At 39.9% G+C, this 15,269-nt stretch overlaps 1 protein-coding gene across 1 annotated transcript in view; it reads left to right on the plus strand.

The window, feature by feature from the left end:
- Positions 1-15,269, plus strand: part of cntfr (ciliary neurotrophic factor receptor) — a 310,302-nt gene that overhangs the window by 118,576 nt on the left and 176,457 nt on the right. Inside the window, exon 4 of the mRNA XM_073064253.1 lies at positions 12,691-12,930. Within this exon, the coding sequence (XP_072920354.1) occupies positions 12,691-12,930 (240 nt within the window). The remainder of the gene's footprint in view (positions 1-12,690; positions 12,931-15,269) is intronic.

A 15,269-nucleotide genomic window follows, 5' to 3' on the forward strand; every position in this document is an offset into this window, starting at 1 on the left:
ACACTCCTTTCACCTGTCATCATGTGTGCTTGGTCTGGTTCCTTCCCACACTGTGAAGAATGGGGTAGGCAACACTTTCATTTACATCCTGTGGATGAAAGGATGGTAACTCTTTGAGTTCCGTTTTGGGGTTGTAGAAATGATGAGAAGACCAGCATTTATTACCCATCACTAATTGCCCTTAAGAGAGCGAAGGCGAGCCATTTGAACTGCTGCAATCCTTTAGGTGAAGGCACTCTCTTAGTGCTATTGGTTAGGAGTTTCAGAAGTTAGATGCAGCAGCTATGATGGACTAGAGCTATATTTCTAGGTTGGCGTACAATGGAATTGGAGGTGAACTTCTAGGTGTGTGGTTCCCATGCACCTGCTGCTATTACCCATCTTATAGGCTGGGCATACTGTTACAGTGGGCAAGTATTTGCATTGTTCTCAATGTGTTGAATGATATCCTTCTATGTCATAAGAAAATAAGGAATTGTAGTGTATTTGTTAATGGTACACCATTGTGGCATTGTATGCTGGTGAGAGAGGGAGACTGATGACAAACCAATCAGACTGCAATAAAGAATTGGCATAAGGAACTTAGCAGGCCATCATCTGTGATGGGAAAGGAATTGTTGAACTTTCAGGACAAAACCCTTCATTAAGGCTCAATTTCTTCACTCCCCTCCCCCCCAACACCCCTGGACACCCTACCAGTGCTTCTCGATCCAATGGTTCCGACAGCAGTTTCTTCGTTACTCCAGATGCCAAGAAATACAGGGTATTCTGGTTAATTAGGACACCACAGGGCCAATACATTTTGGTCAAATTAAGTGGCTGCCCCAGTTAGCCGAAGTTGCATGGAAATAGTTAAAGGTATAAAAAAGACAAACTGCGATTTAACTGAGTAAATATTCAAACATTTAAATGAAATACAGAACAAATCTGAACACTACTAAATCTTCTACAGAACTATAAAACTGCCACATTCTTTTGATTGACTGTAAATTATCAAAATCAGCGCAGACACCTAGAGTAGGAAATGGACTGCCTTCATACAATGTTATTGATGGTTGCATCTTCTAAACCTTCATTTCAAGATGAAGGTCAATAGCTGCAATTTTTTTGTAGTTCCTAACTTATTGAAGTAGTGAAGTCATTTCCCAGCCTTTTCTGGCATTTCCAAGACTGAATGCTTGAAACTGCAGTGAACAAAACAGTTCTGAATTGTCTTACTGCTTATTTCTTTCCAACTATAAGTGACAAAAATCACTGCTTTTTGAACACAAACACACACAACTAACATGAGTGAATCTGCGGATGCTGGAAATAAATAAAAAACACAAAATGCTGGCAGAACTCAGCAGGCCAGACAGCATCTATGGGAGGAGGTAATAATGACATTTCGGGCCGAAACCCTTCATCAGGAGTGAAGTAACATAGGATAGTCAAGGGGGGATAAGAAGTGGGGGGAGGGATAAGGTAGAGAGCTGGGAAGTGATAGGCTGGAGGGAAATGGGCTAGGGGGAAGGTGGAAAATTATGAGAAATAAAAGAGAAAGAAAGGTAGGGCTGGGGGGAGATTATAGTGAGGGGGGGAAAAGAGACAGAAAGAGGACCAGACTAAAATAATAGATAGGGATGGGGGTAAGGGTGGGGGGCAGGGGTATCAACGGAGGTCAGTGAATTGGATGTTCAGGAAGGAGGAAGGAGGCTACCTAGGCGGGAGATAAGGTATTGCTCCATCGACCTACATGTGGCCTTATCTTGACGGCAGAGGAGGCCATGGACAGACATGTCGGAGTGGGAGTGGTCTGTGGAATTGAAGTGTGTGCCCACAGGGAGATCCCACCACTGCTGGAGGACCGAGCACCAGTGTTCGGCGAAACGGTCTCCCAGTCTGCGGCGGGTCTCTCCAATGTATAAATGGCCACATCGGGAGCACCGGATACAGTATATCACCCCAGTTGACTCGCAGGTGAAGTGGTGCCTCACCTGAAAGGACTGTCTGGGGCCTGAGATGGTGGTGAGGGAAGAAGTATGGGGGCAGGTGTAGTACTTCTTCCGTTTGCAGGGATGAGATCCCGGAGGGAGGTCCGTGGGGAGGGATGGGGGGGATGAATGGACAAGGGAGTCGCGTAGGGAGCGATCCCTGTGGAAAGCCGAGAGTGGGGGGGGGAGGGGAAGATGTGTCTAGTGGTGGGATCCCGTAGGAGGTGGCAGAAGTTACGGAGGATTATGCATTGGATCTGTAGGCTGGTAGGGTGATAGGTGAGGACCAGAGAGACTCTATCCCTGGTGGGCTGTCGGGGGGATGAGGTGAGGGCAGAGGTGCATGAAATACGGGAGACGCGATGGAGGGCAGAGTTGATAGTGGACGAAGGCAAGCCCCTTTCTTTAAAAAAGGAAGACATCTCCTTTGTCCTAGAATGAAAGGCCTCCCTGTCTCCTGCAAAAATCCCTTTCTCTCAATTCCTCCACCTCCGCCGCATCCCTATCTGTTATTTTAGTCTGGTTCTCTTTCTCTCTCTTTTTCCCCCCTCACTATAATCTCTCCCCCCAGCCCTACCTTTCTTTCTCTTTTATTTCCCATAATTCTCCACCTTCCCCCAGCCCATTTCCCTCCAGCCTATCACTTCCCAGCTCTCTACTTTATTCCTCCCCCCACTTCTTATCCCCCCCTTGACCATCCCATGTTACTTCACTCCTGATGAAGGGTTTTGGCCCGAAACGTCATTATTACCTCCTCCCATAGATGCTGTCTGGCCTGCTGAGTTCTGCCAGCATTTTGTGTTTTTTATTTCACACACAGCTAACACTATTCCAAAACTGTTTGGTCTAAGCATGATGTAGTGTCTAATGGCCGTACAAGTGCAGTCGTCTGACGCTAATTAGAAACTGTTTGGCAACAGTCTCCTGTCCCAATTAAGCAGCATAGTATCCCAAATAAACAAAGACATCCTGGCTATTTTCTAGATTTGTTTCTGTTCTTTAAGAGTTGTCCCAAATAAGCGGCTGACCCAGTTAACCAGAATCCACTGTGTGGTGTCTCACTGTAGTTAGGCGGTTTGCTTTGTCTTTGATGGTGTCATGTTCCTTGGGAATTGGTAGCACTGAACTCACTGTAGAGCACTTTCTATCAACTTCCTGCCTTGTGTTTTTGAGCTGTCAGGAGGTGAACCTCTTGCCAAAGGATGCCTAACCCCTGACTTGCTCTTACAGCCACACTATTTATTCAGCAGGTCAATGGCAGCTAGGTGTAATGGTAGCTCCCAGAATGTTATGGAGGAATATTTGGTAGTGGTAATGTTATTTAATGTGAGAAAGAAATGGTTGGACTCTCTTTTGCTGGGGATGGTCACTGTCTGGACCCTTTATCACTCATCAGACCATGCCTGAGTGCTGTTTAGGTCCTGCTGCATGCAGGAGTGCTTTTTATTTGATGTCCAGACAAATGCTGCCTTGAGGTCAAGGGCAGTTGCTCTCATCTCCGGACAATGTTTCGAAAAGGGCTGTGTTAAGCCTAAAGAGTAGTAGTTGAGGACAAACCCATAGTTGTCAATGACCTGGGAAAGATATGTTCAACTGAAGACAGGATGGCTTGACTTGATTCCAACAGGAAAAAGGTAGACCGTAAAGATTTGAATTATATTTAAAGCACTGGATCCTTTTTTACATTGTTTCCAGATAGCTAACATTCTGTATCATCGCACTGAAGACAGAGTGGTACATATAGAACTGTGCAAAAGTCTTAGGCACAGATATATGTAACTAGGGTGCCTCAGATTTTTGCATAGTACTACAGTGATTTTAAGTACGGTATTGCACTGTACCGCTGCCACCAAAAAAAACAAATTTCATGATATATATGAGTGATGATAAACCTGATTCTGATATGGGTCTCTATTGTGGACTGAAAGTGGGAATGAGGCAAGGTGTAGGGAATCGTGTTTGGGAAAAGGGAAGTGAGAGAGGAGAAAACGGGAAGCATCAAATTCATATTCTCTTAAGATGAATAAAACAGTTGTTGGAATCAAACGACCTTGCCTGGTGTCTCAGGGCTGTGTGTGTCTGTACCCACACCACCACCCCATCTCTGGCGCTCCTTTGTCAACTGACCCACACCCCTCCCACAGTGCTTCACCAACATCCTTTGCTCCTGCAAGATTTACAAACTTGCTCTCTGCTCTACATTGATAAATATAGTACTGTGCAAAAATCTTTAGCAGCCTAACTATACGTATGTGCCTAAGACTTTAGCAAAGTACCATATGTGACCATGAAATTCCTCTCTGACACTTTTGAGATGCTCTCTGTGGGAAATTCAGACATGCATTGTAGATTTTACTTGTGCCTGTTATTGGCACAGCACGCTTCAACATAGTTGACTTGGAAGTCATAAAAGGTCTTACTTTTGTATAAGGCTGCATTCATCATGTCAAGTAATTATGAAAGATTGTGTGTTTTGAAAGAGTATCCATAAATGAAACAATTATGAAGTTCAAAGAAACCTACCAGAAAAATAAGAGCTAACATCAATGTGAAGTTGAAAATTTAGATTTCCCATAGGTTTCAAAGATTTGCACTTGTCAAATTTCCTAACTGGTTTTAACAAGATGGTTGTAAGCCTTTTCTTGTCCAAGCTTCTTGAATGTCCAAATTAGCATTTGGAAGTGATTGTATTGACAGTGGCTTGACCTAAGCATTTACAGTTCATTATTATGCCCAATTATTGTGGAGAAAATTTCCAAAGCTTAAAGGATCAAAAGGAATAGTTGACATTGGTAGAGATTCCACACTCCATAGTGGAATTAACTCAGTTTAAATCGTGAATCTGGTACCTGTCAAATATTTTCTTTGCCATTCTGCTTTCCTTTGAAAATTGTGCAGATTCTTGAAATTATAAATGTATAGTTGCTAATTTTAATCAATGTTTATATGACTGCATATGCTGATCATTCAGTGTTTAAGATATGAGTCACTATACAAAGGTATTGTAGTCATGATCCTGTCTCCTTCCACAGAACCATACCCATAAACCTCATAAACGAAATGCTAGACCATAAAAAGCAAACCTAGAACTGGTAACACATACACAGTCCTCTCTCTAGGATTGAGATGATTTATTTTAATAAAGTTAACCATAGACTTTTGAATGAAATGCAGGCCAGCTAAATAAGCATTAAATTTTGTATTTTTTCTTCAAATTGATCACTCACCATCTGGTGATTTGAGATCTTAGAATAAGTGGTGATAGTTGGAATTTGTATTTTAATGGATGAGGGAAATGTCTGCAGAGTCAAGAAGGAACACAGGTGGTAAATTTGGAGATGCAGCTAGCACAATGATATTGCAGGTAGGGATTTTGATTCTGGTCTTCAGTATTGCCTGCATGAATTTTACATGTTCGTCCAGTGAACACATAGGGCTGCTTTAGTTTCCTCCCAAATCCCAAACACATGCTGGTTGTTAGGTGAATTCACTGCTACAAATTATCCCTAGTTTGATGTAGCTGGTGGAAGAATCAAGGTTTTTCTGAATCCCAGAACAGAGAAAAGCTCACTCATGAATAGATCCTACACACACAAATTCTCATGGAAATAACATTTGATATCAGAGTCATAGAAAAATTATGGTACACTATTTCAAAAATTCTGAGATCAAAATAGAACTGTTTGCAGGAACACTTCCACGTTCTGTCACTGAACATGCCTCCATAAACTTATTATAGCTGTGCCATGAGATTATGATAGTTTGTAGGCAGCAAAAAAAAAATCGGAATTGGCTGATTCACTTTTGTCTCACCAATAAAACTGAGATTCAGGAAGAATAAGCATTTGAGATAGAATCAGCTGTAAGTAATAAACACAATAGATTCTGCAAATACTGGAAAATAAGAGGAACACAATCAAAATGCTGGAGGAACTCAGCAAGTCAGGCAGCATCTATGGAAGGGAGTAAACAGTCGATGTTTTAGACTGAGAACCAACAGATGCTGTAATATTCAGAGTAATAGTTAAAAATGCTGGAGCAACTCAGCAGGTCAGGCAGCATTTATGGAAAGGAGTAAAAGGTTGACATTTCGGGCCCAGATGCATCATCAGGACTCAGCCCAAAACATCAACTGTTTATTCCTGTTCTAGATGCTGCCTGATGTTCTGAGTTACTCCAGTATTTTTATGTGTTACTTGGGACTTACAAGTCATGGTCTGAGAGTCAGTATAGACTCAATGGCCCTAATGGGTTGCTTCAGTATGAAAAGGGAAAATGGAAATCTGCGTTTTAGGGTTAGGGTTAGGGTAAAATAAAGATACTCAGGTAAAATTTCTATGGGTTCCAGCTCATGTAGGGGTGAAGGGGAATGAGAGGATGGATGATTTGGCAAAGAGGGCGTTAAAGAAAGAAAATATTGAAATGCACATTAGTATCAGTAAAGCAGAGGCTAAGTGTGTAATCTGGGGGGGAAAAATCATCCAAATGTGGTGAAAAAGATGGGACAGAGAGGGGAAAGGGAGGCATTTATATCAAATTCAAAAGAGTGTTACAGGTACTAGGGTGGGCAGTGGATACAGAAGAGAGGAAACTGTGTGGACTAGGTTAAGGCTGGGGCACTGTGCACTAAACAAAACGTTGAAAAGGATAGGAAAACACCAGACAGGATTGAGTGAGGAATGTCAGGAAGAGGAGTCAGTAGAACATGTAATTCTGAGTTGCAGGAAATATGGGATACAGAGAGAGATGATGAGAATTAATCTAAGGGAATTGGGGGTTCAGAAATTCACATTAAAAGGGTTACTGGGCATGGGTGAGAGAGCACAGGTCAGGGTGCTTTTAGCTACCAAAATGAACCACCTCACACTTATCTAGGTTGAACTCCATCCGCCACTTCTCAGCCCAGTTTTGCATCCTATCAATGTCCCGCTGTAACCTCTGACAGCCCTCCACACTATCCACAATACCTCCAACCTTTGTGTCATAAGCAAATTTACTAACCCATCTCTCCACTTCCTCATCCAGGTCATTTATAAAAATCATGAAGAGTAGGTGTCCCAGAACAGATCTATGAGGCACACCACTGGTCACTGGCCTCCATGCAGAATATGACCCGTCTACAACCACTCTTTGCCTTCTGTGTGCAAGCCAGTTCAGGATCCACAAATCATTGTCCCCTTGGATCCCATGCCTCCTTACTTTCTCAATAAGCCTTGCATGGGGTACCTTATCAAATGCCTTGTTGAAATCCGTATACACTACATCTACTGCTCTACCTTCATCAATGTGTTTAGTCACGTCCTCAAAAAATTCAATCAGGATCATAAGGCACAACCTGCCTTTACCAAAGTCATGCTGACTATTCCTAATTAAGCCTATTCCTAATCATATTATGCCTCTCATTCTTCTGAATTCCAGTGAGTACAGTCCCAGGTGACGCAATCTCTCCTCATAGTCACATTTGGAATGTGGGAGGAAACCTAATCACCCAGAGGAAACGCACAAGATCATGAGGAGGATGTACAAACACCTTACGAACAGTGGTGGGAATTGAACCCTGACCTTCCGATCACTGGCGCTGTAAAGCATTTCACTAACCACGTTGCTCAAGCTGTGAACTGACTGTGCATTAAATGCCGTGACCAGATCTTCTATTGTTTAGTCATCAATTTATTGACTGCTTTAATTGCTATTTTGCATTGGCGGGAGATCTTGACCGCTGAGTGGTCCAGTCTCTTTCAGCATTATCCTAGGCATTCTTAGCATCTTCATGGTGTATGTGTTTTCTCATTTTTCCTTTGTCTGCTCAACCCTTCTGCATTTATATGAGTATTAAATTTCAACCGCCGTAATTTTTTCCCACTTACATATTTTGTCTAGCTTGTATTGTAGTTTCTGAACTGTCTGTTCTGATTCCGCCTCTCTCTTAGTTCAGCATCATCCACAAATTTGTTCAGTCTGCTGTTGTTTTGAGAGTTCAAATTATGATGTGAATTAGAAACAGTAACGGTCTCAGAACACATTCTTGCAGCATTTCACTCGGAACATCTCCCACCTCTTCTATCCTGCATTACTCGTCAAAAGTGTACAGTTTTATTGGTGAGCCAAAAGTGTCTTAGACAATTCTGATTTTCACTGCAGTCTATAGTGCCACTTTGTTCCCATCAGAATCTTATGCCACAGCTGCAGTGAGCTTATGGAAACACACTCAGTGACAGAACATACCATATAATTGTTCAAGCAAACTGTTCTATTCTGATCTCAGAAGTTTGAAAATAGCATCATTTTAATGATGGATATCAAATAATGCTACTTCCATGAGAAGCTGGGTGTGTAGAACCTACTCACAAGGGAGCTCCACTCTATTGTGAGATTCAGAAAGGAAATTAAAATGATAGACGTGACCAGTTGTATCCTCGAACTGGAAAGTCGGGAACTACAAAGCATAATATTAGAGGTTGATCATTTAGGTCTGAGTTGGGGTATTTCCCAACTCAGATGGGAATTCAAGATGAAGGATTCAAAATTCAGACGTTATCACACGTACATCCAAAGAGACAGTGAAATGCATCATTTGTGTTAACAACCAACACACCCAAGGGTGTGCTGGGGGGCAGCCCGCAAGTGTTGCCACACATTCTGGCACCAACAGAGGCAAGCCCAAAATGCTCCTCAGAACACAAGTGACAAAACAGGAACAGCAAAACAAGCGAGTGAAAATCTGCAGATGCTGGAAATCCAAGCAACACACAAAATGCTGGAGGTACTCAGCAGGCCAGGCAGGATCTATGAAGAAAAGTAGCTGATGTTTTGGGCCAAGACCATTTGGCAGGACCGGAAAAAAAAGAAACAAAACAATCTCAGCAAAACACACCACTTTCCCCTGTCCCACTCACACAAATGAGGAGCAGACTCGAAGAACATTATGGCCACGTTCTTCCTTCCGTATTTTTATTTTGCAGATTTCACTAAGGATCTTTTTAGAAAATTGATACTTCTTAATTGATTTCTTATCATACACCATGTGATATTTCTGTCTATAACTTTGAATAGCATCAACCTCAATTCTCAATTTTCTATCAAAGCATAAACTGTAAATCACGCTCCATTTGAATCGAAATCCCTGCTTTAGTTTTGGGTGAAATCTCACTGCAGTTGAAATCTGGCAATATTCATACCTGGGTCTTACTTCCTACATTGAACTAAAACTCCAGTAGGTGGTTGGCAGGAAGGTCAAGGAAATTTTTTGGTCAGTGGTTTGTAGAGAACAGGAGTAAAAGATGTTGAATTTGGTGCATTAATGTGGCTGTTAGCACAGTGGCTTTATAGTATCAGTGATTACTGATCAGGATTCAATTACCAACGCTGTAAGGAGTTTGGATATTCTCACCATGGAAACTGAGGTTTCCTCCAGGTGCTCTGGTTTCCTCCCACATTTTAAAGATGTACAGGTTAGGGTTAGTAAGTTGAGGGCATGCTATGTTGGTACCAGAAGTATGGAGGTACTTGCTGGCTGCCCCAAGCACATCCATACCCAACCATTATGTATCAAGGAAGTATCTATGAATTTGTGAGTGTGGAATGCTAGTTTTATAATACAAAAATGCCAACAAAGTTGGTAGGCTTAATGGTCTTTTCCTGTTCTGCAAAAATAGAATATGGTCAGATTGTGTTGTAAAATAGAAGGCAAAATACACTAGATATTGAAATAAAAGAGGAGACCACTGAAGTGCTCTGCAGGTTAAGCAGCATCTGTAGAGAGAGAAATTGAGTTAATGTTTTAGTTCAATGATATTTATCAAAAAATATTAGAAATTTGGCAAATTGGTGCATCCCTAAATTTCCCAAAATGCATCTAACTTTGGGAAATTATGAATAGATATACTAATTGTTGCTGTGGAAATATTGGAAATGTAGAAGAAAATGTAAAACATATATTCCCAGGTATTCTCATTGTATCTTCAATCTAGAAATCAAAAGCAAAATTATTAAACTGATTAATATATATAATTAATCCAGTGCTTCACAACAATAGATTTCACATTATTTAAAACATTTAATCTAAAATTGAGAATGGGCAGTAGACTTTAATATATGCTAGACATTTTTTTATTTATTCTGACTAAGCTCACCAAAGATCTAATCAAATTGGATGATTCTTTTTCACAACTTTTCAGTCAATAATAAATTGATAAATTCTACATGATCCAATGTCCTTGGTCATTTCTAATGATGACCTTTTTAATTTCCATCACTGATGGCTTATTAAGTCTCCACTGCAATTTGCCAGTGAATTGTAAGATTAATGTACATTTCCAATCTGCTTGTTATTGAAAATTTCAACGTATTACTGGAATCAGGAGTGAGTTGGAAGGAATAAATATTAGGATGAAAAGAAGTGAATAAAATCTGAGGAAATTAATAAAGAGAAAAGTGAATGTGAAAAAAGATTTTAAAAAGTAATTCTTAGAAACTAATAAAGAGAAGAGAGAATGTCAAAAAAGATTAAGAGAATATTAATTATTAGTTTTAGGCAGGAAATAACCATAGACACATATTCATTTTTGTTATTTTTATGTTTTTTTAGGATATTGTTAAAAGATATTTGCATGAAGAGAGCATTAGAATATTAACATTAAAATATCAGCATGAAATTCCATGATTCAATGAGAATCTTTTGCACATGATGCAGATAAGTTTGCAAGTGGCTATTCAAGAGTTACTATCCCGACTGTTGTGATGCAAACCAAACTTAGTGGCCACTTTATTCAGTGTACCTGAACACCTGCTCATTTATGCAAATATCTAATTATTTGGTTTTCCTTACACTGTGTACAGGAAGTTACATTAAACAGCGTAAAAAAAATACAGCATAAATATTGAAAATACACATCAGGTTGAACCTTGAAGTGGATGGGCTACAGCAGCAAAAGACCATGTACACACCCTGAGAGTATATAGATCAAATTCGATTTACAGATTTAGCTAAAGTAGATAGCCTTCGTAAAGCCAATAATACTGTGGCTTCATTGTAGGTGTTTAATTAGTAATTGTTTATTATTGTCACCTTTTAAAAGGATTTTGCAAGGGCTTGAGACGTGAGCTATAGGGAAAAATTGAAAAGGTTAAGACTTTTTTTCCTCTGTAGCTTAGGAGAATGAGGGGAGATTTGACAGGGGGTGGCTACTACACAGGACCGAAAGAAGCTGCAGAGGATTGTAAACTTAGTCGGCTCCATTACAAAGTACCCAGAACATCTTCAGGGAGGGGTGTCTCAGAAAGGCAGCTTCCATTATTAAGGACCTCCAACACCCAGGGCATGCCCTTTTCTCACTGTTACCATCAGGCAGGAGGTACAGAAGCCTGAAGGCACACACTCAGTGATTCAGGAACAGCTTCTTCCCCTCTGCCATCCAATTCCTAAATGGACGTTGAAACTTTGGACACTACCGCACTTCTTTTTTAATACATAGTATTTCTGTTTTTTGCACAATTTTAAATCTATTCAATGTACATATACTGTATAAAGTACACTGAATAAGATGTATTTACTTATTATTATTACTATTATTATTTTTTTCTTCCTCTGTATTATGTATTGCATTGAACCGCTGCTGCTAAGCTAACAAATTTCACATCAGATGCTGGTGATAATAAACCTGATTCTGATTCTGATTAACTACAATTCTGAGCTATCTGTCACGACTTAAGCATACTAACATCCTCGAAGGTGGCAAACACTTCAACATTTAAAGAATAAAACTCCTGCTAATTATGTACTGGAAATATACACATTTTCATTGGCGTCTATGAATGAAAAAGTCAGGTCAGTGTTTTGATTGGAGACCAGGTCCAAAAGGTCTGTAGACAAAACATTAATTAATTGACTTATTGAGATTCAATGCGGAATAGGCCTTTCCGTCCCTTCAAGCCACACTGCTCAGCAATCTCCTGATTTAATCCTAGCCGAATAACAGGACAATTTTTAGAATGACTAATTACCCTACCAACTGGTCTTTGGACTGTGGGAGGAAACCGGAGCACCCGGAGGAAACCCATCTGGTCACGGGGAGAACACACAAGCTCCTGACAGGCAGTGACGGAAAATTAACCCTGGTCCCCTGCATTGTAAAGCTTTGTGTTAACCACTACACTACCATGTCGCTCCAAAGTGCTTACTCTTTGCCATGTGATAATTAGGAAACTTGAAAATTACAACACCTTTCCAGAATTTGTAAGATGTTTTACTTTTGCCTCTATGCAATCACTTGCAGAGTTACACCAAATTAACTCTGAGCAAATTTAAACCATGCTTTTGTTAACTGGTACTGAAACAACTAAGGGAGGAGGAACACAGCAAACAAAATGATTGAGTTGAACTTTAATTTTGCTGAAGTAAACGTGGCCTTCCATTGATTCAATTATGGTAATTGGATTTATTGAGTACGCCCACAAGAAAATGAATCTCTGGGTTGTATATTTGTGTGTAGTTTGATAATATATTTACTTTGAACTTTGAAAAGCTTAGTGGTTTAGAGAGAAACAAAAATCACTCCACCTAGTTTAGATTAACCCTAGTAATTACTATATTGCTTGACAGTCCTCGCTCCTGGTACAGACATCAAAAGTAGACACTTGGTCAAGTTATAAGTAAGTAGACGGCACCAGTAAGAGGAAGCATCTTAGATAATATCTCAAATGTTTTCTCTGCTTTCAGAAGGGCGAAAGTACTACAAACGGATTGGAACCAATGTAACCCTGTCGTGCGAGACCTCTGACACTCATACTCCAGTGATATGGAGATTTAACGGACATGCGATAGCCCGCGATGAGGGTCACCTTCTTCAAGGCACCAATCTCACCCTCATAAACATAGATACACTACGCAGTGGGACCTATAGCTGTCATGAAAAACACAGCGAAAGCTTGAAGAATCAAATAACAATTCAAGCTGGAAGTAAGTAGCTTTTCAGTGTTTATTTTTTCAGTGAATCTTTCTAGACGTAGAAAACTATCCTACTGTGCTCATAAATAATCCTGCTGTAGTGTGACTGAAATATCTTAAAGTCAGACTTGTGGGTTGGGGTTAAGGGGAATCAGTTCTATGCCAATAATCTCATTACCAACTGCTGAGTTTGTTATGAGTTTCATTTATTATTAGAACAACACTAGCTAAGCACAAGACAAAAGGAAACCATGTTAATCCACTTAATTTTGGTTTAACCCATGCATGAACTAACAGGGTTGCCTCATATCTCCTTTTACTGATTTTGGGATCCCTTTTAAGATGATTACATTTTTATTGAAAACACGTGACTTTTGTATCAAATGAGGATCTATGCCATCAGCTTCTGTAGGTATTAAAACCTGACTAAATAAAGCTCTGAAGTTATTTGACAAAACTTTAGCATTCCTGGGTACTTGGTTGTGCCAAACCCTCCATTATTTAAATAATTAAATACATTTTGAAAAAGTGTTAGAAGCATGCAACGGTTTGATCAACATCTGTAAGTGGAAAGAATCAGGTTAGTATTTTGACAAAAGACCTACTATCAGGTCTGAAAAGCAAGAGTTAAAAACGCTCTTATTCGTCACCTCCTACAGAAATTCCAGCTCCTTATTGTCCAAAATTTGTAGGATGCTTTATATGTTCAGCTCTATACAGTCTTTTGCAGAGTTACATCCATTAGTTCTGAACAAATTTAATCCATGCCTGTGGTAAATGCAACTGATGCAGCTGAAAAGGGAGGAGGAATATGACAAACAAAACTATTAAGATGAAATTTAATGACGCTAATGTAACTACTCAATAGCTTAGAGAGAAATAAACTGCAGTGTTTACTAGCACATTAGGATTGTATGAATATTAAATAGGTGGTGTCAAAAAGTCAGAAAATGTGATTGCCTTGGGGGTGAGAAGCATTATCACCACTACAATAAGCAATGACTAGACTATCCTAATATCAAAAACAACAATTCTTCAGTACTTTGATGTAGTACTGGCTTCATTGTTTTCTCCAGCTCAGTCAAAGGCTTGAAGGCATCAGACACAGAAGTGAAATACTATCAACTGGAATGAGCTGATACATATTGGATGCAGTTGATCATAGGAGACTGCAGTAGATAATTAGGCTTCTCTTGTATTCCTTGTGCACCAACCAATATATTAGAACTAAGTAAACACTAAAGGAAAAGAAAAGGAAATACAAGACAAAAAATAAGATTGCAGCATATGTTATATGTTACCTTTGAGCACATGGGATGACTTCTAGTATTTTGCTGTATCTAGACACTTCAGTTTTAATAGGAAGAAATACAGTCGATGTTTCGGTTTGAGACCCTTCGTCAGGACTCAGTCCTAACGAAGGGCCTCGTCCCGAAACGTCGACTGTACTTCTTCCTATAGATGCTGCCTGGCCTGCTGCGTTCCACCAGCATTTTGTGTGTGTTGCTTGAATTTCCAGCATCTGCAGATTTCCTCGTGTTTGTGTACTTCAGTTTTAATTGTGTGTTATTGCTTTCAATAAATGATAATCTGTTTCATAGGTCCGGCTTTGTTTTGTTTTTGATAGCAGCCATACAAAAAAAACAATAATGATACATCAATACTGAGTTTTGAATGTTGCTTGTTGAGGAAGTGAACAGAAGCTCAATTTTGAACTCTGTTATAGAAGTAGATTACAGAATCAGAATCAAGTTTAATATAATTGGCACGCATCATGAAACTTGTTCTGCAGCAGCAGAACATTGCAATACATAATAATAAAGACAGTGAATTACAGTAAATATAACAATGTATATATAAAGTTAAATTAATTAAATAAGTAGTGCAAAAAGAGAAAAAAGAAGTAGTAAGGTGTTCATGGGTTCAACATCCATTCAGAAATCTAATGGCAGAGAGGAAGAAGCTGATCCTGAATCATTGAGTGTGTGTGTCTTCAGGCTCCTGCAGCTCCTCCATGATGGTAACAAGAAGAGGACATATCTTCGCTCATAGAATTCCTTAATGATAGATGTTGCCTTTTTGATGCATCACTTCTTGAAGATGTCCTAGATGCAGGGGAGGCAACTGCCAGTGATGGAGCTGACTGAGTTTACAACTTCCTGCAGCTATTTTCAACCCCCATACCAGATGGCGGTGCAGCCAGTTAGAACCCTCTCCATGGTACATCTGTAGAAATTTGCAAGTATCTTTCGTGACATACCAAATCTCCTCAAACTCCTAATGAAATATAGCCGCTGTCATGCCTTCTTTATAACTGCATCAAGCCCAGGATAGATGGACACTCAAAATGT

This window comes from Hemitrygon akajei, chromosome 13, assembly GCF_048418815.1.
Source record: "Hemitrygon akajei chromosome 13, sHemAka1.3, whole genome shotgun sequence".
Lineage (NCBI taxonomy): Eukaryota > Metazoa > Chordata > Chondrichthyes > Myliobatiformes > Dasyatidae > Hemitrygon > Hemitrygon akajei.